Source organism: Bos taurus, chromosome 13 (genome assembly GCF_002263795.3).
Source record: "Bos taurus isolate L1 Dominette 01449 registration number 42190680 breed Hereford chromosome 13, ARS-UCD2.0, whole genome shotgun sequence".
NCBI classification, from domain to species: Eukaryota; Metazoa; Chordata; class Mammalia; order Artiodactyla; family Bovidae; genus Bos; species Bos taurus.
This window is the reverse complement of record NC_037340.1, coordinates 34,568,233-34,594,018: the sequence shown is the minus strand read 5'-3', so window position 1 is coordinate 34,594,018 and position 25,786 is coordinate 34,568,233. Positions and strand designations below refer to the sequence as shown.

Below are 25,786 nucleotides of genomic sequence, written 5' to 3'. Positions count from 1 at the left end.
ACTTGTCTGCCCAGATAACTGTGCTCCTCTCTCTGTTTAGGCCTCAGAACTTGCGAGTTTAATTCAGACCAAGAGGGAACTTGGTTGTAGAGCAACTTACATCCAGACTGTTGAAGAAGGAATTAATACACACACACATGCAGCCAAAGACTTCTGGAAGCTTCTGGGCGGCCAAGCCAGTTACCAATGTAAGAGTTTACTGTATCTCAGAGAAGAAGACTGGCTACTTCTCCTCTCCTCCTTCCTTCTTCCAAATCAGCCGCTCTCCAGTGGAAAACATAACATCCCCTTACTGTTCTTATCCCAAAGCCGCCGGAGACCCAAAGGAGGATGAGCTCTATGAAACGGCCATAATAGAGACCAACTGCATTTACCGTCTGATGGATGACAAACTCGTTCCTGATGATGACTACTGGGGGAAGATCCCAAAGTGCTCCCTCCTGCAATCAAAAGAGGTATGGCGAGGGCTCCGCCTTGGCCCTGGGCTGCCCGGGAAAACAGACAAAAGTGCCCAACAGACACTAGCCAGGGTTAGTGCACATCACAGACTAGAGATATCTTGTTTGGGGTTTTTTGGCTGCACCTTGAAGCATGTGAGATCTTAAGTTCCCCAACCGGGAAACGAACCCACAGCCCCTGCAGTAGAAGAATAGCGTTCTTAACCACTGGACTACCAGGGAAGTCCCCAGAAACATCTTTTTAAAGGCTCCCAATTTGTGACTTCAAATCATTGCTGCCGTCTTAGATGCTAATTGTTTATTCACTAAGCTGTGTCTGCCTCTTTGCGACCCCATGGACTGTAGCCCACCAGGCTTCTCTGTCCATGGGATTTCCCAGGCAAGAATACTGGATCGGGTTGCCGTTTCCTCCTCCGGAGGATCTTCCCAACCCAGGGATTGAACCCATGTCTCTTAAGTGTCCTGCACTGGCAGGCAGATTCTTTACCACTGCGCCTCCTGGTGCTAATACAGAGTTACAATGTTGTTCCCAGGAGGCGTGGGACAGTGAAGGCTTTTCTGTTTGGGGCCAAACATAAATATGACTCAGGCCTGTCTTTTGATTTTTGTATAAACATTAAACATCTTTCAGTCCTTGAGTTTCAGGAATCATAGGTGTATATATAATTTTTAGGTTTGCCAAGTAAACCCATGAATTTTTATCTCACATAAGTAAAGATTTATTAAATATAAATAATAAATATTGTTTTTTCTGACAAGTATTTATTAAATATATTAAATATTTAATTTAATTTTATATTTAATATTTTATATATGTTTGTGGGCTTCCCCAGTGGCTCAGCAGTAAAAGAATCCACCTGCCATGCAGGAGCCACAGGAGACGTGGGTTCACTCCCTGGGTCAGGAAGATCCCCTAGAAGGGGGCATGGCAACCCACGCCAGTATTCTTGCTGGAGAATCCCATGGACCTAGGAGCCTGGCGGCTGCAGTCCAGGTCACAGAGAATCAAGCGTGACTGAAGCAAATGAGTACACGTGCATACATGTGTTTGTGTGTATGTGTACAAATGTTTGTGTGTGTGTGAGAGAGAGTATATATATGCAGAACCAGTAAGTATTCTGAATGTTGAGAAGAAAGTGGAAGACACAATGGGACTTTAAATTTCATTGGGTAGAAAAGTATTAGAATGTCATCCAAAGCTAAATTGATTGTCTGATGTGAATGGGCATTTAAAGGGAGAAACAGTCACAGAAAAAGAAGTAATCAGGAATAATTTTAATGATAAGGTGAAATTGAGTCTAGTTTGCTTAGTAACTTAGTTTGCTTAGTAGTAATAATTCTATTCTTAAGTAGAATTCCCAACACAGGGATCGAACCCAGGTCTCCCGCATTGCAGGTGGATTCTTTACCAGCTGAGCCACCAGGGAAGCCCAAGAATACTAGAGTGGGTAGCCTATCCCTTCTCCGGGGGATCTTCCTGATCTAAGAATTGAATCGGGGTCTCCTGCATTGCAGGCAGATTCTTTACCAACTGAGTTTTCAAGGAAGGTTGGAAATGAAGACAGGAATTATTCTAGGAAGAACAAGCAACAGGCATGGAAATAAGAAATAGCATTGTGTTCTTGTATTCATTCAACAAACCCTGGTGAGCCCAACTGCAAATATAAGTACAGGTTTGTCTCTGCCCTTGAGGGTCTCGGAATTGTACAGGGCGGAGTCCTGTACAATCACTGGGTCCTCAGTGCCACGTGAGGTTGCCTGTATAAGTTAAATGAGTGAATGACAAGGGAAGGGAGAGAGTAAGGGGGACGGAGGAAGACGTGCTTAAATAGCTCTTATGCCTCAGAAGTGCTACATGGCCTGAGCCTTCAGAGGAGGGGTTAACTTGGGCACTTAGGTCAACAAGACAGAAATCACACCCACGGAATGAAGGCTGGCTTGGCAGGATGGCACTAGCTGCCAGGTCTCTTTGTGTCTGTACTGAATGCTCCATTAGGATTTAAATCATCGCCTGTCTGGCTCACTGTCACTAGAGACTCTGGTTCAACTAGAACTTGTCCTTGGAGTTAACAGATTTTTCTGTGCCATTTCCCCAGGTACTGGTGTTTGATTTTGGGAGTGAAGTTTACGTGTGGCATGGAAAAGAAGTCACATTAGCACAACGGAAAATCGCCTTTCAGCTGGCAAAGCACTTGTGGAATGGAACCTTTGACTACGAGAATTGTGACATTAACCCGCTGGATCCTGGGGAATGCAATCCCCTCATTCCCAGGTACTGCCGGGCCCTTGGCCACCTCCCCCCACCTTTCTTGGGTTTTACTTTCCATAAATGATCACAATGCAGTACCTTGATTATTCACAAAAGGAACGGCGCTTTAGCTTTTCCCTAACAAATACAGAAGTACGGATGGAGAGGTCGTCTGGATGGTGTTCCTGTTGTATTTCATTTCTTAAGGTAAATCGGTGCCACCTGCAGCGTTCAGGTGCTGCTGTGCCAGATGAATAGCAGTTGTTTAAACAAATGCCTTGCTCATTGGAAAAGCTTGCCAAGTCCTGGAATCCAGCCATGGATCTGTGGAAACCATGCCTCTGTCTGGTTTCATACCTCCCCAGCATAGCCCTTGAATTCCAGGATCCACTATTTGTTTAGATGAGGTTTTTGCCCTTTTAGGGGGAGGGAGGATGTGGTATTGAAGTAATGATTGTAGTTATTTCCTACAGTCTACTGGACTTTTCAAAGTCATCTTGGAGAAGCGGCCAAAGATGCACAAAACTCTCAGAAAGATGATCTTGAGGAAAAAATTCTTAGATCCAAAGGATCAGTGTTTTTTATTTCATAACTACCAGGAAAAAGAAGTGCCTTTAAATTATGCATCCCACATAATACATTAGAAATTGATGTAAATGGCACATTGAAACTGCTTTTTAATGTCTTCCATTGAATTTATATACAGATTTCAACTAACCTACCTAGTTTCCTGTTTTAAAATCCAAATCTTGATTTTATTATTGTCATTATAGAAAAAATCCAAAATGATGTCAGTGTAGGTGAAAAGTTTTCAAATCCTTTTTAAGCACATTTAACAAAATTAGTACTGAAACAACTAGTTTTTTTAAGAACTAAAGCTAAGACTAAAAGGAATATTTTACTTGCTATAGTAAAAGAAAAAAATACCAAAGCATAAAATCTGTCTGATAGACAATTTGGTCATGACGTCATCTGAGATCTGAAAATACAGAGGAGTGGGCATCCCGCCTGCTGGCTCTCAGCACCTCTGAGACCAGAAGCTCTGGGGGAGCTCTGGAAAAAATGCATTTGGTGGGCCCAGCCCAGGAGATGTGCTTTTGATTCAGGTGGGTGGGGCTCGTGTGTCAGCATGTCTTAAAAGCTCCCCAGGGATTTTAAGGTGCAGCCAAAGTAGAGCACTCAGCCCTTCTTAACAGACAGGAGACCAAAACCACTGAGGAGTCATGGCTTCACCCAGCTCAGACCCACGAGTCAGGACAGAGAGGAGGGTCACCAGCTTCACGCCCTCACACTGCAGATGCTGCTGGCCGTGCTCCCTGGCTTCACAGTATCCAAGATGAATGTCGAAGCTGAGACCAAAGTGCTCATTCTGTAAGCACCTCAGCAAGTCTGCAGAGTGGAATTTATATAAAAGACAGTCACTCAGCTATTTTCTGCTAAGGACCATAGTCTTCAGGGTAGTCCTGAATTTTCCACAGTTGCTGATACTTGGTTCCTGAAGTCCCACCAGAGTCTGCAATGGAAGTGTTTGTATGAAGTGCCTCATCCTTTCGGGTCCCTTTGAAAACAGGCAGCCCCTTGCTGTGCCTTAGCTGTGATGCCAGAAACTGTGGTCTGGACCAAATAGGACATGATGAAGCATGGGCCACCCCAGGGCCCAGGAAGCACTGCCCGTCCATCTGAGGGACCCAGTTCACAAGCCAAGGCTGATTAGGAAGGATGAGAAACACCTTCACCTTATCCTTACGGCTCACCCTCTTCTGCACGTCTTTTCTCAGCTCTCCCTATTTCTAAGTTAGCTGTGTTCCAAGCTCAGTGCCGGATTCTGAGATCCCGAGACAGTACAGACCTCCTGACCGGGCTGGGCGGCTTCCTTTCTCTCTTCATTGTGTTCTGCTCAGCTGCTTCCCATCCAGTGACCTAGACATAAATGTGCACAAATTCACTCTATGATCTATGAGGGTATGTTCATTTAGGGAACAGAGGAGAATTTTTCCTGGAGACTGGCAGTCTCCATTGTGACATGACTTAAGAGAACTCAGGGTGAATGCAGATCCCTCCCTCTATTCACGGACTTGAAGGAAACATGCTGAGGCTCTCTGGATGGCCGTGGGCAGAATAAAGCAGGCGAGAGCGACACGCCTGTGACTCCGGCCTTTGCTGAACTCCCAGACTAGCCCGTTGCCCTCCGGGACCCCGACATGAGGATTTGCTAGAATGCAAGTCCAGTCCTGAGGTGGATCACGTCACATTCAGGCACATCAACTCCAGGGAAACAAAACCATGCAAGGCTTCAGGCTAAAATAAGAAAATGTCATTGATCAGGTCACATCAGTGAAAACAAACCATCCATTCTGTATACTGTTTGCGTATTTGGTTTTCTCACTAGCCACATGTGCTGGGTTTGGACTTCTTAATTTCAATGTGACTTATTTAATCTTGGTTCTTTTCCCATCCACTCCTCCCACCCCACCCCCACCCTGCAGGAAAGGACAGGGGCGGCCCGACTGGGCAATATTTGGGAGACTTACAGAACACAATGAGACGATCTTGTTCAAAGAGAAATTCCTTGATTGGACGGAACTGAAGAGACCTAACGAGAAGAACGCCAGCGAACTCGCGCAGCACAAGGTATGCAGGATGATTAAGCCCCAAACCTCAGAGCTCGGTTTGAGTCCATGCCAAAGGGGCCTGGATGCTAAAAGCCCTCCTGGGGTTTGCTAGTAGAACAGCAAACCGGTTTCCAGCTACATTCTGACTCCAGGAGGTGAAAATAGCTGTGTTTCCACCTCCAGGTTTATAGGTGTCGCATTCACAGTCATGGTGTGTGTCCTCTAAATGCACCCTTTCCTGAAATGCACTGGACAGCCTGAACGCCATCCTCTGAGGCTATCCCATCACCAGGGAAGCAGTGATGCTATAGCTGCGGATGCAGAGGCAGCTGAGCCAGCATGTCTGCGTTCCCTCCTAGGACGATGCCCGGGCAGAGGTCAAGCCTTACGACGTGACGCGGATGGTGCCCGTGCCCCAGACAACAGCCGGCACCGTGCTGGATGGGGTCAACGTGGGCCGAGGCTACGGGCTGGTGGAAGGGGACGACCGGAGGCAGTTCGAGATCGCCAGCATCTCAGTGGACGTCTGGCACATCCTGGAGTTCGACTACAGCAGGCTCCCCAAGCAGAGCATCGGGCAGTTCCACGAAGGCGATGCCTACGTGGTGAAGTGGAAGTTCATCGTGAGCACTGCAGGTCAGTGAGCACTTCTGTATCCTCCTAGCCCCACCGTGGCCATCGTGGCCGCCGGATCCAGACTGAGTGCATGTCTGCCCCCAGCCGCCGGTGCAGGGGCCAGTCTAGTCATTCCTCATGAGAACCTTGGGAATAGATTCCTAACACCCCAGCTTGGCTAGCATCCCTGGTGCTTCCCTCTAGTCTCCTGGCATGGTAAGGTTTCCCGGCCGCCCTCCCCTGCCCCATCCCCGAAGGTCTTCTAGAAAAGCAATGATTTGCCTCTGCATGACCTTAGTATTTACCCCGTGATTGGATGCTTTAAATGGAAGGAACACACGGCCGACGGTACAGCACTGAAACCAAATGGTGTTGTCACAGTCAATCCGTGCACAGAAAGATTTATTCAGACTGAAAGAAGTATTTCCTCTAAGGCTGAGAGTCCTAACAGTGCTCTATGTACCTGGCAGGGTAAATACATGGTCCCACCTCCCATGGACCCCACAGTGCTGTGCTCTTCACATGGCAAAAGAGCAAAACTCTGCATGGTGTGATCTGCACTAGGGGCAGTGAGGGCGGAGAGCGGTGGATTGGGGAGAAATCATCCCTTTTTCTTGCCAAGAAGCCGCCACAAGTCAAGTGATCCAGTGTCCCTCATTCCTACGCGTTTAGAGACAGTTTATGTCACAACTTGGTGATTCCGAGTTTCACTTGCCAAGGGAGTTTAGTCACCTCCTCCTGGCCCCCTTGCCGTCCGGGTGTGGCTGCCCCACGGGGCACAGGGTGGAGGCCACTGGTGGCTTTCAAACACTGACTTAGAACCATTTGGTTTTACCTAATTTATCCACTATACATCCATTAATCAACAGGTGGCATTTACTGAGCACCTGCTCTATAAAGAGGACACTTTTAAAATTTATTATTGAAGTATAGTTGATCAACAGTGCTGCATTAATTTCTGCTGTACAGCAGAATGATTCAAATATATATACATACACATATATCCTTTTTCATGATTTTCCATTATGGTTCATCCCAGGATATTAAATACAGTCCTGTGCTATACAGTAGGACCTTGTGTATCCTTCCTGGATTACTAGTTTGTCTTTGTTAATCTCAAACTCCCAGTCTACCCCTCCCCGACGTCCCCTCCCGCTTTGGCAACTGCCAGTCTGTTCTTTATGAGTCTTGTTTCTGTTTTGTAGACAAGGTTGTGTGTGTTGTATTTTAGATTCCAGATACAAGTGATATCATACAGCATTTGTCTTTTTCTTACTTAGTATGATAATCTCTCCATCTGTGTTGCTCAAATGGCATTATCTCATTCTTTTTTCTGGCTGAGAAATATTTCATTGTGTGTGTGTGTTTACACCACATCTTCTTTACCTATCCATTTGTCCACGGACATTTAGGTAGCTTTCGTGTCTTGGCTATTGTAAATTGTGCTTCTATGAACATATGGATGCATATATCTTTTTCAATTATATTAACAGTTTTTTCCTGGATATATGCCCAGGAATGGAACTGCTGGATCACATGGTAATTCTTGTTTTAGTTTTCTGAGGAACCTCCATCCTGTTATCCACAGTGGTTGCACCAACTTACATTCTCACCAACAGTATAGGAGGGGGTTCCCTTTTCTCCATACCCTCTCCAGCATTTATTTGTAGATTTTAAAATGATGGTCATTCTGAATGGTAAGAGGTGATACTTCACTGTGGTTTTGATTTGCATTTCTCTAATAATTAATGATGTTGAGCATCTTTTCAACTGCCTACTAGCCATCTTTATGTCTTCTTTGGAAAAACGTCTATTTAGATCTTCTGCCCATTTTTCAATTGGGCTGTTTTCTGTTGTTGAGTTGTATGAGCTATTGTATAGTTGAGAGATTAAGCCCTTGTCAGTTACATCATTTGTCAGTATTTTCTCCCATCCCATAGGCTGTCTTTTCCTTTGGTTCCTTGTTTCCTTGGCTGTAAGTCTGATTAGGTCCCATTTGTTTTTGCTTTGATTTCTGTTGCCTTGGGAGACTGACATAGAAAACACTGGTGTAATTTCTGTCATAGGATGTTTTGCCCATGTTCTCTCCTAGGAGTTTTATGGTATCAGGTCTTATATTTAAGGAATAAGAGACTTTTTTAGGGACTGCGTGACTGGACAGTCACAGGACATAGGACTGGACACTCAAGACCCCTTTTCTCCCCAAGAAGGCCTCCCAGCTTGGAGGAAAGGCCCTAGACCCAGGGACCCTACAGCCTGGGTCTGAATCCTCTCAGGAGCCACTAGCTGTGCAAGTTGGGGAAATTTACATAACCTGTCTGAGCCTCGGTTTACTCGCCTGGCACATGGAGATTATAATACCCTGCTTGCCAGGGTCCTAGGATCGGGTATGTGGGATTGTTTAGCATGTAGAGGTGCAGATATCATCACTGCTGACCTTTTCAGCATAGCTCCTGCATTGAACTGGAAGATGAGATACCATGGGTCCACCCCAATGACAGCAGTTCCCAGAGGGTCTCTGTTGTGGGTTTAAACTCTGGGGTGAATTGCCAAGTTGGACACTGAGTACTCATCTGTGCTGCCTGGCAGTTGAGACAATCAGCAGGAGTTTAGTGGGATAAGACCTACTAACCTTTGATGTTGTGGACGTGGGACCAATAAGGAGCAACTTTCAAGAGCACCCGCTGTCCTCAGCCTTAAAAGCAGAGGAAGGGAAGGGGCTCGCTGTTTTACAAAACCAGACAGGGGAGCTACTGTCTGAAATTTACTTGTCTCCTTTTCTTTAAAAAATAATGGTCAGTGAATGGATGACTAAGACTATATGAAAATGAATTTAAAAAACAGATCTCAGATTTCTGAGAGGCCCCTAACAAATGCTGATGTGACCTGGGCAAATACTTTGTGTTTCTCCCCAGTGAACACAAGGTCCATGTCACAGCCAGACCCTGCGGCAGGCACCTTTATGGACAAAGTGACAGCTTTGATGAAGCCCAGCTGCGGAGGATTAAGGGAGGCCAGGTAGCGTTCAGATTCCAGGCCATCCCTCTGGGAGCAGAAAAGCACAGCCTAACAGCATTTGCAGCTGCTCTGTGGTCATCACAGAAGCCCTGGCCCCTTGTGACAGCTGGTCCAGTCCCCACATCACTCAGACCCACAGGGGTTGCCCCTGCAAAGGGGACTGAATTCAAAGTGCCCTTCTGGGCAGGCCCAGCAGAAAGCAGCTCCTGGTGACACAGCACTGTCGCCCTCTTGGCTGACTCTGGGACGTCTGCTCCTTGGGACGTGAACTGTGACCAGGGAGACCAGAGGCCCCAGTGGTCAGTGTCCTGCCCCAGATGCCACCTCAGGTGCTGCAGGATGTGGCTCAAGTCCCCACAGGGTCAGGGAACAGGCAGCTTGGGGTACCCAGTGATGCTGGGTCAGGCCCCACCGGGGCCCCATGCAGGAGTCAAGTTCCTATTGTAGGAGGCTGGCTGCAAGACCACATGCTGAGCAGTTCACGTGGCTGAACAGCCACCACCTGTTTTTTGTTACTTCTAAACGCAACTCCTGATAATGACCTTCCTCTCTGAAGTAGGTGGATGGCAGCATGCAGCAACATGTTACATTCAGCCTCGGTCAGGGCTGCAAAGATGACAGTCCAGAAGTTCTTAATATAGAGCTTAACTAATACAGCTTAACCTTTGCTAAAACTAAAAATCAATACATGCATCAAAAAGTAAGTTGTACACAGGATTAAATTCGGGGTATGCTGAAGAAAATCGCAAGCAAAATTTGTGAAAACTTTTATGGAATATTTTTAAGGGAATATAGTCCTATTTTAGGTATATGTAGGCAAGCCCATTTTAGAATGTTAGGGTGCACAACACTGATTATTTAATTATGAAAATATATTTAACAGACTGGTAACAAATTCTAAGACGTGTAAACTGCTGTGATAACTTTTAAGCATCTCTCTCCCTAGTAGTAGTCTAACTGATGTGACTAATTTTCACTGCTTTGAAGAGTGTGGGATTGCTAAACAAAGATAACTTCTGGTCCTACTTAAATTCGCAAAACTTTCAACGAGTGGCTTCCAAAGTAATTGTGGACATGTAACATCTATTCAGGGGGTGGTTTCTATTTGCTTGGTGCACCTAGAAGTACACAGATTTGACGATTTCAGGTTCACAGTAGAAGGTGCTAAGGCCTGCGCTTGGTCAGAATCCTTTAAGAATTATCATAATCATTTATGAAAGCTGTTTGAGTACTTTGATAAAAAGACCAGAAGAAATCACATAAATATGGCCCCTGATCACTCAGAAACTTGAAATAACTGAGCTTTCTTCTTACCTTCAAACCTTAAGACAACTGTGATTTTGTCAATGAGATTGGGGTTGAGAAAAATTGAGATCATACAGAACCAGAGTCCGATTATTATTTTTGGTATTTTTGTTTTTAAATATTTTATTGGCGTTTTATAGTTGCTTTACAATGTCGTGTTAGTTTCTGCCGTGCACAAGGTGAATTACCTGTGTGTGTACATCTATGTATATCCCATCTTTTTAAAACTTCCTTCCCATATAGGTCACCGCAGAGCACTGTGTAGAGTTCCCTGTGCTATACAGTAGGTTCTCATTAATTACCTATTTTATACACATTACAATATAAACGTCAATCCCAACCCATCCAACCCACCCCCGCCCCTTTCCCCTTTGGTGTGCACGTTTATTCTTCCTGATTTTTAACATATACGGGTATCACAGGCACCTGCATCCTCCCTGGGTTGATCCCACCCGGACCACCCGGGCACGAGTGGAGATCTTAGTCTCCTGACGTCACTCAGCCTAGAACGCTCTGCCTCTTGGTCACGGTCATTCAGGCCTCTCTTATGCACCTCCTCCCAAAGGCCTTCCCCACCAGGCACTCCAGCAGCGCTCAGCCTGCCCCTGTCACATCCCCCGTCTTCTCCTCTCAGTAGTGACACCCTCTGAAGTCACCTTGCTCATCATCATTGCCCTAGCACACAGTAGGTGGTCAGGAAATATTTACTGAACACATGAGGGAGTCTGGAGACAGATCTCTTCCTAAAGGTAAAGGTTTGGGGTCTGAACTCCTGTCTGAAGTGACCGCTCACCCAGATCACTGTCCGTGACTGTCCCTCAGTGGGGTCTGCCTTCCATGTGCTGCTGTGGTCTCTCCAGTGCCTGCGAGGTCCTGGCAGTGAGACTAACCAGCCCTTCATCCTGGCTGCAGCCCTGGTGGCAGTCATCACTTAAATCCCGTTATTTTGTGAAAGTGATAGGTCCGCAATTCGTCTCTCCCATTTCTGACATAACTTGGAGACTTCAAAGTTTTTTTCCTGAACAGTCTTAGCAGATGACATTTCTTTGTGCTTAAAGCTGGCCCAACTGTTGTTTGCAGTATCTTTTCTCCACCAGCGGATCTTCTGCCAACGGTTGGTGAAACACGGAAATTGTGCTTGTGTCATCAGGCACCCCAGGCCTGCTCTGGCATCCGCACTTTTCTGTTACACACACCTGGATGGCCTGCTATCTCCCCAGATGATAGATGTTTATCTTGGGGTATCAGGAGGGCCTGGAGATCATTTTCCTCCAGTTTGGAGGCTTGGGGTCCATTAGCTGGAAGAAAGGTGGTTTCTCTCCCTTCCAGTGGCCAACCAAGATCGACATTCCCTCCATTGTAAATGATTTATCCCCAGCCCTGCACCCCAGGGTTGCGCCTCTACTGTTTGTCCTCAGAGTCTGGAGGCCTGAGCTGCACACTGGCTCTTCTTGCGGTTTATCCCCTGCCCACCCCACGCTCTGCTGTTCTTTGTGTTTGCAGTGGGAAGCCGGCAGAAGGGGGAGCACTCGGTCAGGGTGGCTGGCAAAGAGAAATGTGTCTACTTCTTCTGGCAAGGCCGCCAGTCGACCGTGAGTGAGAAGGGCACATCAGCTCTGATGACAGTGGAGCTGGACGAGGAAAGGGGGGCCCAGGTAAGTCCTGGAGGCAGACGTGCTGCAAACAAGGTAAAGGAGGGCGCCTGGCTTGTTTCCCTAAGGACCTGATTCTAATGAACAAAGGACAGCATTGTCCAAAGCCTCCTTAGTCTTGATCCGGCTTCTCTGTATTTCAGGCTCCATCTCCTCTTTCATCACCTCCCTGGCCAGGAAGGCAGACCTCTTATAATATGGTCTTAAATGGCAACCCACTCCAGTGTTCTTGCCTGGAGAATCCCAGGGACGGTGGAGCCTGGTGGGCTGCCGTCTATGGGGTCACACAGAGTCGGACATGACTGAAGCGACTTAGCAGCAGCAGCAGCAAAGTTTATCTGCAAATAATAAATCTACAAAATTAAGTTTAAAGAGCCCATAAGCGTTAAGTTTTCACTTAACTAATCATCAAGGAATTGTAAATAGGACAAAGATGCCACTTTCCAGTCCTAAAATGGCAGAAGTGTTTTAAAAGAATGGATCCAGGGCTGGTGAGGATTCAGGAGGATGCGTGCCCATGCCTGTCTCTGCTGCAAAGTGTAAATTGAAACAGCCACCCTGAAAGGCAGCTTTGGCTTAAGAACCTTAAAGTGCTCACACACTTTGATCAGTTATTCCACTTACACAAATCCATCCTCAGGAAATATCAGAGATGTATGTAAAGACTGAGTCTTCCCATGGCAGCCTGGGTGATTTTCCTAGGACCCTTCAGATCATGCCCTGCCCTCTGTTCTCCGTCACACCCAGACCACCCAGGGTCAGTCCTGCACCCTCCAACCTCGCTTGTCTTGTACGCCTGTTCAGGCCACTCCCACCTTTTTATGGCTCCCCCCTTTCTGCCCACTGCAGGGCTTTTGCAGGGATCTCCCCGGCCTGGCACTCCCCTGGGTTTCCGTCTGGATGTCACCTCCTTATGCTTTCTCCACCTTCTCTGTCCCTTTGCTTTATTTTTCCACAGCACTTACCCCAACGTAAAAGGACGGTCACTGTTTACTTATTCTCTGTCTTCCTCTCTAAGCATGAAAGAAACTGTGTCTATCCTGGTCTTACCTACCCCATAACCCCAGAGCCTGTGTGATGCCTGGCAGGTACCAATGCCCAAAGTCAAAGGTTTTGAAAGCATTCCTTTTTAACGTTTGGATTATCTAACCTTGGGTCCCTTCCTTTATTATGGGTAATTAAGAGTTGATTCTGACGTTTTGGAGATCTTAGCATCCTTTTACTGTCTTGGATGAATAGTTAAGAAAAACATCAGGAAAGAGAGCAGAGGTATTTTCTCCAGAAACAGATCCACAGGCACTCAGCCTTCAGGTTCCTAAGAACCAACCCTCTTCCCTAAAAGTATTTAATGCATATTTTTTACTGTGGACTATATTTTCCACATAATAGCTGTTCGTCACTGAAAGCTAATTTATTCCTCATAGTGGATCATTTCAACTGCTTTTTTGAGGGGGCAGGTAGAGGCCATAAACAAATGTTTTATCGTACCTTGGAAATCATCCTTAGGGTTTTGAGTCTTAATCCAATTGGAGCATTTCATTTTCTATCAATCCAGTGGGTGAAAAATCACTGAAGAAACAGAAACCACTCGCACAAAATGGCCCTTGATGATGCACAATAGGTCCTGAGGTTGGTAACTTATAGTGAGAAACACTCCTGCCTTTCAATGCTGCCCAACTGCCAGGCTCTGTTCAAGTTTCCTGTTTAAGGGAAAATGTCTTTGGCAAAGTGAGTCAGCTGACTCAAGCCCCGGTTCCTGTTACTATGTTGCATCCCACGCTGATGGGTTGACAGATGCAGTGACTAAGGTGCCCTGGGTGAGGGGCCCTCTGAGGGGACAAGAGGCTGCAAAAGAGAGAGTTGTTTTCCCCAGAAACACTGAGTCAGTGGCTGTTCATTCTCACTGCTGAGACGTTTTATTAGAAACATGTTTAAATTAATCACATTATATCCCTACTGCAGAATATCAGAATTCATGCTTTAAAGGACATGTGATGATAGAAAAACACTAGGTGAAGAAAATCAAGGTATAAAAGCAACATAAAACAGCAATCCTACTTGGAAACATATACACCTGAAAAATACTTTGTATGATAGGAAAGCTGTACTCTAGAACTGTTATAGTGTTCTCTATAAATCACGGTATTATCACTGGCTTTATTTGTCCTTCTCAATATTTCTCAGATTTTCTACCCGGGCATGTGTTACCTGTACGACCGCAGCACCGGCCCGTGACTTACCACTCTGTCATGTGTTTCAATCGGAAGGTCCAGGTCCTGCAGGGCAAGGAGCCCCCCTGTTTCCTGCAGTGCTTCCAGGGGGGGATGGTGGTCCACTCCGGGAGACGGGAGGAGGAGGAAGAGAACACACAGAGTGAGTCACTCTTACTCTTGGAATTCGCTTCTGTTTTTCCTTCGGGGAAGGTATTTTTACAGGGGTGGCGGTTTGGAGTAAGTCTGTCTTCATGTAGCTGAAGGCAAATTTATAAGTTTGCCTTATAAATCAGCTTTACGGGGTGCCCACACCCCTCCCCCTCCTTCTGTGGAGTTGCCTTCAGAATCCAGCTTTGCATGCAGAAGGCCACAAGTTGACCTTAAACTGGATCCTGGAGGGAAAAAAAATCAGTGACTTTGAGATTTCTGTTGAGGAACATCTTTAAAAAAAAAATCATCACAGCTTTCAAGCTTCTTAAAATATGCCTGGTTACAACTTACCTAGGTCTTTATAAATTTTGTGAAACTGGTTTTTCTGCATTGCGAACTTTTGGCAACCTGTTTCTGAGTCCACAAAGGTTTGTTTTCTGGACCTGAGTTAGAAACCGGCCTCGCCTCCACCTGCCCCTCCAGACACAGGAAGGAGTGGGGCTTGGGCTGCCTGGCAGGGTCCCCTCCCTGCTCAGTCGCCTCCTAACTGTGCCACTGGCACCCCCTGCAGGCGAGTGGCGGCTGTACTGTGTGCGCGGAGAGGTGCCTGTGGAGGGGAACTTGCTGGAGGTGGCCTGTCACTGCAGCAGCCTCAGGTCTAGGACGTCCATGGTTGTCCTCAACGTCCACAAAGCCCTCATCTACCTGTGGCATGGATGCAAAGCCCAGGCCCACACGAAGGAGGTCGGACGGACTGCAGCCAATAAAATCAAGGACCAGTGAGTGCCGTTTGTGTGAGCACCTCTCCCTGAGCGAGGGCCTCCAGGGTACAGGCTGAGGATCCCAAGAGCCCCGTGGATGCCCCCATATGTCCAGCATGACTCAGCGTGGGGAGGTCCCCATGAGGTCAGGGGCCCTGAAGGTCTAAGTTCATGACACACATTCAGCCCAAACCTCCCCTTGAGGGTTGTCCCCACTTTCTGAGGATTTACCTGCTTCCGTAAAAGGCAGAAGACCCCTTCAGAGGTGTGATTCGGCTCTTGAATTATCAGCCTGGGTTCTTGGTTATTTAAAAGAGAACAAATTTCAAACATCATTTAGGGGATCAGAGCTGGTTTTGTCAGAGGTGTGGAAGGTTTGCAAACACTCAGCTAGAGAGAGCTGGGACACACCCACTGTGTCAGACTGTCAGGTGCCCCCTCCTTGGGGACAAGGGTGTCCGGGAGACAGCCGCCCAAGTGCATTACCAGAGTCCCCAGGGCAGGCGCAATGGATACTGGGTTCCCTTCCTTTTCCAGGCAGGTGCCCACGACCCAGAGACAGCACACTAGACAGCCCCAGGTGAGAACCCACGCATATACTACAGAACGGGCTGTCATTCATTATAAGGACCGTTTTAGTTGGAAAGCAGGAAAGATGCTGAGCCAATCTGTAGATGTAGTCTGGAATAATTTTGTCCTGCCCATAGTTCCAGGCCTGATAAAAACTATTGGCCTCTCTCCATGCAGATGTCCCCTGGAGGCCGGGCTGCACAGTAGCAGCAAAGTGACAATTCATGAGTGTGATGAAGGCTCGGAGCCCCTGGGGTTCTGGGACGCTCTGGGGAGGAGAGACCGGAAAGCCTACGACTGCATGCTTCAAGGTAAGCCTACAACCGGCACCTCCGAGCACCAGCTTCCTCAGTATGTAAATATTTATGCACATGTGCTCCACACAACACACGAGGAGTCCAAGGCCGGGTCTTCTCGGGCCAACAACCCAGTAAGAAGACTAAATAACATTTATCACTAGTTATGATGCCAAGTAGATACTGTGTGTGTCAGGGTAGAGTTGTTCATAGAGAATGCTTCTGCCAGGAAGTGTTGCACAGAGCTCCAAAGAGGACAGGGCACTTCCTGGAGCCTTGGATGTGTAGCCGTGACTTGCAGAGAAGGGAAGGAGGGAGAAGCATTCCAGGAAACCAGATGGGCACAGCATGAGCCTCTGGGATGAGGTGTTTTTGGTTTAGCCAGTGCCCAGGGTGCAGAGAAATAGTGGTGGTTTAGTCACCAAGTTGCGTCTGACTCTTTGCAACCCTCTGTCAGGGGGTTTTTCCAGGCAAGAATACTTGAGTGGGTTGCTGTTTCCTCCTCCAGGGGATCTTTCCAGCCCAGAGATCACACCCATGGTTCCTGCAGTGGCAGGCGGGTTCTCTACCACTGAGCCACCTGGGAAGTTGTCCTGGGAAACTGGGGTTTAAATGGGAGTGGGTCGGTCTTGTCTTTGAATACACGAAATTTACAGGTTGACATACATACAGAACAACATAAGAAAAGCGAACAATTACTAAGCAGTTTAGGCTGAGCTAGGCCCTGGCTAACCACCGGCTACATGTTCCCTCACCCCATGCTCACAGCCCAACCTAGAAGCTGCCCTGGTTCACCAGCAGGGAAGCTGAGGCCTGGGAGCTTAACAATCTCAGCCCAGGTTGGACAACAGTGGGATGTCCTTGTGACCACACTGTACTGCCTCTTGAGTTTTACAAACTTTTCCAGAAGTTCTTAAAATATAGTTGATCCTTGAACAACATAGAGGTTAGGGGCTAAGCTCCACCCCCGCCCCCACACAGTTGAAAATCCATATATAACTTGTTATTTGGCTATGTCAGGGCTTGGCTGCCCCATGGCCTGTGGGATCTTGGTTCCCCAACTGTCCCCTGCATTGCAAGGCAGAGTCTTAACCCCTGGGCCACCAGGCAAGTCCCTACATATAACCTGTCACTCCCCCCAAACTTCACTACTCATACCCAACTGTTGACTGAAAGCCTTACCAAGAACACAGAGTTAACACCTAGTCTGTAGGTTGTATGTATTATATAATTCTTAAAAAAAGTGAATGTAATGAAAATTATAAGGGATGGAAATTACATTTACTATAGGATACTATAAATTTCTGTTTATGAGATGAATCATTTGTCAGTACTTACATCAATATTGTCTTAGTGGATACAAAATACTCTAGATGTTATATGTATTACTAATACTAGACATCAAAAATTAAAAGATATTGTGAAACAAATTTGTATTTATTTAAGATATTGGGTTGGACAAAAAGTTTGTTTAGGTTTTTCCATGTGTTACGAAAATCTTGAATGAACTCTTTGGCCAACCCAATATGAATGATTCATGCACTGATAACAAAAAAAGCAACAATATGATTACTTTATATCGCCTAGTGTCACTGATACAGCTGCTTCTCAGCACCCCAGCTGTTACACTAATGAATGGTTATAATGTTTTTATGGCATGCAGCCTTTCAGCCACAATAGTCATAATAAACTATTGAAAAGCACTGTTACATTTTTATAAAATCACCTACCCCTAAAGATAACTGATACACAACTTCTCCAGTTACAAGAGACATGAAGACTGCATAGTAATTCTTTGAAAAAAGTTATAGAACAGTAAGAAAACTAACACATTATTAATCTTACATTAAATATCACTCACCTTATGCCTATGTAAAGGTAGGTATCTACATAGATCTGATGCATTCATGACATACCTAAATTTTATTACTTTTTTCAGTATTTCTAGGCTATGCAATTTGTCTGCAGGTTTTTCAAGTTGTCACAAATCTCCAAAAGATTTTTCCAGTGTATCTATTGAAAAAATTTATGATGAACCATTTCCCAAAGCCTATGTTAATATCTATAGAGTTATGACTGCAGGTATTTTATGAGTATATATGCCACTCTCTACTTAATAGCTGGAGAACTGAGTTGTTTCAAATTTTTCTCTAAAGTTGTGAATAGTTTTCAAAAGAATTATCTGCATTTGTTTCTGGTTAAGGTAAATTCCTATACCTGGAACAACTGTGGTGAAGTTATTATAAAGTCTTACAGTAACATCTGCAAGCGTCCCCAGAACACTGGCACCAAATTCCATTCTTACCATTGATTGTAGCCCGCCTCACCAGCAGTTTACAAATGTGTACATTTCACAGCACAGTCACATGCTTGGTTTATTACTTTTCCTCACTGATGGTAGAAATTATGATCAAACACTGTTATAACTTAATGTTTTAAATTAGAAGTACTGTTAAATGCTGTCTATATGTATTTCTTAGCCACATATACTTCTGTCTGGGTGAATATTTTATTTGTGCCTTTAGCACATTTTTAGATATTTATTATTATTACATTTCTTTATATACTGCTAAAGATATGAACAGGTTTCCATATTTCCCATTTTGTCACTTGTCTTTTCATTTTGTTTGGTTGAGGGTGCTTTCTAATGCAGTGTAATTTTTCATTTTTATGTTGTTAATGCATAAATCTCTTCCTGAATTACTTCTTATGCAGTTATGATTAAAAAGGCTTTGCCCACCTCCAAGTTCAGATGAATTGTACCCCTTTTTACACTCGTGCTTTGATCATTTCATGTCTTACATTAATTCTCCAGTCCACCTGGAATTTATTTGTCTTTAGCTTTTTGTTCTCTTTTCTTTCAAAGATCCTGGAAATTTTAACTTCACACCCCGCCTGTTCATCCTCAGCAGCTCCTCTGGTGACTTCTCAGCCACAGAGTTCATGTATCCCGCCCGAGACCCCTCTGTGGTCAACTCTATGCCCTTCCTGCAGGAAGACCTATACAGCGCCCCACAGCCAGGTACGGCCCACAGAAGGGGGGAGTCGTGCTGAGCCAGCAGAAGGCTCACCTTCTAAGAAGTCTTTTTACTTTGCATCTAGTAAGCAGTTTTTATCTGCCAAGTACACTTTCTTATATTATTGCTGATGTAATCCTCATACCTCCCCCCAACCAAAGGAAGATGACATCAATCACATATTATAGTATAAAAAACTGACCCTCGGATACTCAACTCACCCAAACTCATCAGTTAAGAATAGGTTGAGTGCAACTATGTCAGGCATCAGTCTCTGCTGTTCTCTCAGCTTTCCCTCCATCTTCTTGATTCATGTTCTCATATGGCTGCCCTTGCTCCAGCCATCATGTTTCTGTTCAAAAGAGAAAAAAAAAAAGAGTGGGGGAAACTGCAATGATAGCCAAGTCTCTCCCTTTTATTGGGTAAAGCAAAAGCTTTCCCTGAAACCCCCAGCTGCAAGGGAACCTTGCCAGAGTCGTAGGAGCAGGGGTTGGGAGCATCTTTGGGGTGAACCCCAGAGTGGTGTCTACAATTCCAGGCTGCAGAGCAGGGCCAAGGCTCTCTCCTGTGCCTCCTGATCCCAAGGTCAGGGCTGTTTCCACATGACCTCCACCACAAGACAGAGCCTCTGTGCTGTTGTGGTTGGGACAGTCACCAGGGACTGGGCTGCAGACAGTCATGTCTGAGGTCAGCTGTCCCAGCCTTGGGGTGTCTCCGCTCTCACATTACAAGAGCGTGGAGTGGCATCAGGAACCTCATGGACCCTGGCCACCCTGTCGCCACCTGAAAAGCTTGCCTGGTATACACGGTCATACTGGGGAAATATTAGCTAGTGTCTTATAAAGGGCTGCCACCCACCTCTTCATCCTAAGGCTCAGGTTGGGTCTTCAGCCTCCACTGGGCTTTTCAGTTGTGTGGTTATCACAGAACCCAGAATGAGAGCCAGGAAAAGACTCTGGTGAGCTGAGCCCGCGGGTGTGAGAGGCCTTGGCGACGTCAAAGAAGGGTCAGGCTAATGGTTTGCTGGAGAGAAGAGGATCTCCGCAGGCCCATTCCTCCCTAAAGGAACCGTGGACTCAGGTGGCCTGCTTAGCAGGTCAAGCATGGGCAGGGCAAGCGCGACGTGCTCCCCAGTGTTTAACATGCTCTTGGGGGTCAGTGGTGCTGACAGCCCCTCGGGGGTCACATGTCTCATCTATCCCAATCTTGGCACCTGGCCAGGACCCAGAGAGCCGCTGCGGAGTTGGGAGAGGCAGGAAATTAAGAGGAGAGGAGGAAAGAGCCTACCTCGTCAATGCCAGCTCTGCCTCAGGCTTTGCCTGATTTGTCCCTCGAAAGCCACGTCACCAGGGGGACCCTCCCTGTGGCCCTGAGTTTACCTGCCAAGGGGCTTCTCCCACTGACCATAGTGGCAGGGAGGGAGGCACCGGTTAGGCTTGGGGAAGAGTCCCTGACTGTCGGCTCTGCCCTCGCAGCACTCTTCCTTGTTGACAATCACCACGAGGTGTACCTCTGGCAAGGCTGGTGGCCCATCGAGAACAAGATCACGGGCTCCGCGCGCATCCGCTGGGCCTCGGACCGGAAGAGCGCCATGGAGACAGTGCTGCAGTACTGCCGAGGTGAGGCCCCCAGCAGTGGGCACCCTCCATCAGACACCCTGATGGCTTTCTGCAGACTCACTCAGAGACCCGGGCCAGGCCTCCCTTTCTGTGGGTGGCACTAGCCTGGGGAAAAAACTGCAGTCAGCCATGAAACCGACTTTTTTTTCCCCTGGAACTTTTTGAGGCTTATTACTTTTGAAATTAATACATTCTAAGCTGCCAACATGAATCAGATTTCTCTTTAAATTGAAGTCGAGTAAATGTACAATATTATATGTTACAGGTGTATGATACAATGATTCATGATGTTTAAAGGTTATATTCCATGTATAGTTTAAACATCAACTATACTCCCCATGTTATACAATATATCCTGGTAGCAGATTTTATACCTAATGGTTTATACTGCTTAATCCACTACCCCTTATATTGCCCCTCCCCATCTCAACAAACTAGGGAATATCTCTTCTATTGGACTGGTCAAAAAGTTCTTTTGGGTTTTTACATAACATCTTATGGAAAAACCCAAATGAACTTCTTGGCCAACCTGATACTATAAGGCCATCTATTATTAACCTGTCACCCTCGAGATGAACAGCTGAGTTGTGGGATGGCTAGCCTGGTTAAAACCCTCCTGCACTCAGGGTTAGTCATGCTGAGGGACCCTGTCAGGGAGTAGAGAGAGCCCCCAAATGGGCTGGAAGGCCGACGGCAACCTTTCTGTCATTATTATTAGTGTTACATCTGCAAAGAAAGGTGTGCAGTCCATTCGTGGCTTCTCTATTATACCATCCACCTGAAACTGTTGGTCTTTTATATAAAATGAAGATGCCAGTAATTAATTTGTCTTAATTTTTAAGACCTCATTGATTAGTATTACTGAGTATGTACAGTCAATTTTCTCGAGAAACTTTCATAATAAAATAACTAAATTTCCCACCAAACATTTAAGCTAAAGCCGCTTCTAAACTGCTGTCATTAGGAGGAGGAAAAGGAGCCCCCAGACACCACAGAGAGAGCCTGTCTTTCCTCCCATCCAGGGAGGGTTCTGTTAGGGTCAGGAACCTTAAAGTCAGGGCACTTCCAGGCAACTGTATGCATACCTATATGCATGAAGTTAAACATCTTATGTAAACATCCTCCAGGCGGGATTGCCAACTACTCATAACTTACGTTTTAAGCCTGAAGTCAAGAGATGCAAACAAAAGATTTCAGGGGAAATCAGAGAAAGACAGGGCCTTCAGGGCCACGCCAGGTCTGTGATGTCTGCCTTCTGTGTGACCTCAGGGAAAAACCTGAAGAAGCCGCCCCCCAAGTCTTACCTCATCCACGCTGGCCTGGAACCCCTGACCTTCACCAACATGTTCCCCAGCTGGGAGCACAGAGAAGACATTGCAGAGATCACGGAGATGGTGAGCACCCCTCCTCCCCGCTCCAGGGGCTCCCTGCCTTTCAGGCTGTAGGGTGGCTTCCCCTGGGGACAAAAGGCCAACTGCGTTTTCACGTGAAAATGCGATTCCTTGTTCACGTGTTGACCAGTCTACACAGAATCAGCGTAGGGAGAAGAGAAGCCTAAGGAGAAGTCAATGAAAATAACTGGGTACCTTTCTACACACCATGCTCAGGTCCAAACAAAAGCAAAGGTGAACTTAATTACTTTGACGACAACACACAAATAAAAGCAGCCATCTCTTCTACCTGTTAAAGATCCATTGCCTCTTTAAGTCCATATAAAGCACCACAGAACAACCCCGTCTCAGACCTCAACCTTGGGTCCAAGGAGACATAGAATAACTCCATGATGAGCTCACCTGCTCAGGTAACACAGGGAGTGAAGGTGGTGTGAGCCTGTCCTGATGCAGGATGGTTCGACTCCTCTTTCCTGCCATCCTTTATCTCCATGAGGCATTTATCATAACCTCTATTCACCAAAACACATTATTAGCCAACATGTTATCCTTCCCAGCTGCACCGAGAAGAGGAAGCTTACCGCAGCTCTGTAGAATTTCTTAATGTATGGGTTTTGAACACTGCTCACAACAGCAGCCCCAAGGAAGTTTTTTATTTGGTGGGAGATGACGTGGGGATATTTGATAGGAGGTCTGGATAACTTTAAACAAACTGCAAAAGTGTGCTGCTGCTTGACCACAGAGAGGGCCTGCTTGATCTCCGCTGCTGATCCTAAGCTCTCTGGAGCCCGGTGGACTTTATCTTCACAGGTGGGGTCTCAGGCTGCCTGGGAGCCAACAGGCATGGTGAGGTGTCTCTGTGCACAATGGATGTGTGACCCAGGACACCTCGAAGCTCTCTAGGTTCAAGGACATCAGTGCCATCCTGTGTTCTCTGTGGACCCCTGGAGGGGGTTTAAAAAAAAAACTCCATTCAGCCCCAGCACATTCTAGATGGATTTTCTTACCTTCTTTTTCTACTGAGGATTAGGATATGGGATCTGAGGTATAGAGGGGAGGGTGATTCTTTTTAAGGTTAATAGCTTTTATATATTTGTAAGCACGTTCCATTATTTGCATGCTTCTGATCTCTCAGCTTCACATGTAATCATCTTCTTGATAATTCACTCATGTGATAGGCCCTAAACTATTTTGTTGATGTATATGAAAACCCATGGAAGGGTGAGATGGCATCTCAGGCTAGGGTGGGGTGGGGTCGGGATGGGCCAGGTGATATACACAGCACGTGATGAAATATGTGCAGACATGGAGGTCCCCCTCTTGGCTCCCTCTTCTTCTCCAGGACACGGAAGTTTCAAATCAGATCACCCTAGTGGAGGATGTCTTAGCCAAACTGTGTAAGACCATTTACCCACTGGCCGACCTCCTAGCCAGGCCGCTCCCTGAGGGAGTTGACCCTCTGAAGCTGGAGATCTATCTCACCGACGAGGACTTCGAGGTAAGCGTTTCTTCTGGGTGGGACTGCATTTGAGTGTCGCGCATGGCTTGTCGGAGGGTCCGTTCACTCAGCCGCTGGGCATTTCTTTCCCTCCTCCCAGTTTGCACTAGACATGACCCGAGACGAGTACAATGCACTGCCCGCTTGGAAGCAGGTGAACCTGAAGAAAGCGAAAGGTCTGTTCTGAGTCAGGAGATGCTGGAGGAACCTGGGTGGTCACTTTCAATACTGATGGACCAGGAAAATGGATGTTTTAGTGGGGGAGCCTGGTATTTTTAAATATGTTTTTTCATCTGCATTTTTAAAACCTGAAGTGACCAGCTCTCCTGCTTGTTTGGGAGTTGTGTATTTTGTAAATGTTCCAGAGAACTCTCTGGGAACATGCTTTCCACACATCAGCAGGTGATGTTCGTGAGGTATCCGTGGCCCTACACGCACTTATGCAGCAGGTCCTCAGTGGCGGCCACGGCACCGCCCTCCCGCTCCAGCTCAGCGTTGCCTATTTTTTTGAAGCAGTTCTCTTTATAAAGTGTTATTTTGATAGTTTGTGGATTCTAAAATATATATATATTTATATAAACACCATATAAATCAAATATGTATTTAACAAACCAGTATGTATTCATTCACTTTTAAGATTTTTTTTTTTTGGTGTCAAAATAATATTAAAAGGCAGTTGCCTCTGTTGAGTTAGTTCTGCCACCTGTGTGTACTTTCACCCACGTTCAGAAGCGTCTCCTTTGGTGTGAAGTCTGACTCGTTCTGAGTGCTGCTTCCGGTGCTAAGATGAACAAAGGCTCTTAAGAATCTGTGCGAATCCACCTTTCTACCTTAATATCGCCCCCAAATGTATAGTGCCTTGTTTTATGTACAGTTTATATACAGAAAAGTTTGCTCTGCATTTTTTGACGATGGTTTGGAACAGTATCTACAATTTTACTCTAAAATAGTAGAAATTTCAAAAAAAAAAAAAACCAACTCTATTTCTAATACCTGTTGTAAACATTATACATGTCATTTGGTGACGGAGGAATCCAAAATAAAAGCTTCAGAATAAACACAACTATGAACTGGGTCACATTGAGTTCCTATCTGTAAACATTTGTTTATAAATGTTAACCTTGTACCAATATTTCACCATTCAGTATTAACTGCTGTAACTTTTAATGCAGCTCACGGCGAGATGGAATACAAGGTCATACAACCAGACAGATATTCAGCCCATAAAATGAGTTGAAGACATATTTTTTCAAGTCATAATTCAACAGAAGCTCTTTATCTTTAACTATAGCTGTGTATCAAATTCAAGAGCTCAATGCCTTTTTAAAAATACTGCATATATAAGGTAGGTAGAAAAACATTAAAAACTCACCAGCTTTTATGTTCTAAAATCCAGGGTCCAAGGGAAAAGAATCTGAAAAAGAATGTATGTGTAATTTAATCACTTTGTTGTGGACCTGAAACTACAACAACACTGTAAATCAACTGCAATAAACAAACCCCAAATCCATGGTTTTGAACAAAGACCACATACCCCGATATGAGTTGTTACCACCACCCCCACTTTGGTCTTATTAATAGTTCATGTATCAATTCCGTGATTTCTTCAAACTCCATCACTGACCATATAAGCCCCCTGTCCCCCAAGACTGCACTAGGTCAGGGGTCTGTACCTGCTCCTGGCCCCACCACTTGACGACTGTGTGACACTGGGCCGTCACAGAACTGTCCCACCTCCACCTCCTCTTCAAATCAGCACTGCAACTGCGCACCTCCTACGAATGATTTTTACCAAGGCCATTCAGTGTTACTGTCATGGAGGGGGACTTAGGAAAGCAAGAGAGTTAAAATTAAGGAACGTGGTCACACATCTAGAAATGACAGGTTCAACCCAGGAAGCCCTTCCAAAGAGAAAACATGGAAAAGCCAAGGGAAGGAGGAGCAGAGAAGCATGCTGCAATAAGCCCTTTGGGTGGAGAGCCTGCTGTAGGTGTGATGGACAATACAGAGTCATCAGCAATACCCATTACCCTAGATTTTCCCAAATTCTCTAAAACTGTTTATACCCACGTGTACTAAGCACTGTCCCCAGCACTGTGTCTGCCTCTCACCTCATTATAAACGGGGCACCCGTCTTGGTTTCACATTTGCTTTTTGCCTCTCTTCCTGAGTTGTTTCCCCAAATCTCTCTCCAGTCTGCAGAACTAGATCCTCCTCTCTCATGTGGTTTTGTGATAGCAGGACATGACCTTTGCGTCCTGGGAAGGGACCCTGCCTGAACACATGACGTGCTAAGTCTCAACACCTCAGCCAGCTGCGCTGCACCCCTCCTCCAGAGCCACATTCCCAGGTGAACCATCTGG

At 46.0% G+C, this 25,786-nt stretch overlaps 1 protein-coding gene and 1 long non-coding RNA gene across 23 annotated transcripts in view; one reads left to right on the top strand and one right to left on the bottom strand.

Annotated features, from left to right (window-relative positions):
- Nucleotides 1-24,488, top strand: part of SVIL (supervillin) — a 256,176-nt gene extending 231,688 nt beyond the window's left edge. For 21 of the 22 annotated variants that reach the window (XM_059892375.1, XM_059892378.1, XM_059892380.1 and 18 more), the window contains 14 exons: nucleotides 41-188; nucleotides 310-455; nucleotides 2,555-2,730; nucleotides 5,193-5,337; nucleotides 5,678-5,954; nucleotides 11,760-11,911; nucleotides 14,176-14,281; nucleotides 14,843-15,050; nucleotides 15,780-15,913; nucleotides 18,765-18,920; nucleotides 20,391-20,534; nucleotides 21,804-21,928; nucleotides 23,268-23,423; nucleotides 23,524-24,486. In XM_059892375.1, the coding sequence (XP_059748358.1) occupies nucleotides 41-188; nucleotides 310-455; nucleotides 2,555-2,730; nucleotides 5,193-5,337; nucleotides 5,678-5,954; nucleotides 11,760-11,911; nucleotides 14,176-14,281; nucleotides 14,843-15,050; nucleotides 15,780-15,913; nucleotides 18,765-18,920; nucleotides 20,391-20,534; nucleotides 21,804-21,928; nucleotides 23,268-23,423; nucleotides 23,524-23,610 (2,160 nt within the window). In that variant the 3' untranslated portion in view covers nucleotides 23,611-24,486. 22 annotated transcript variants of the gene reach the window in all.
- An 86-nt stretch (nucleotides 24,489-24,574) lies between these two features.
- Nucleotides 24,575-25,786, bottom strand: part of LOC132346893 (uncharacterized) — a 51,245-nt gene continuing 50,033 nt past the window's right edge. Inside the window, exon 3 of the long non-coding RNA XR_009496870.1 lies at nucleotides 24,575-24,837. This is a non-coding gene — a long non-coding RNA (uncharacterized lncRNA). The remainder of the gene's footprint in view (nucleotides 24,838-25,786) is intronic.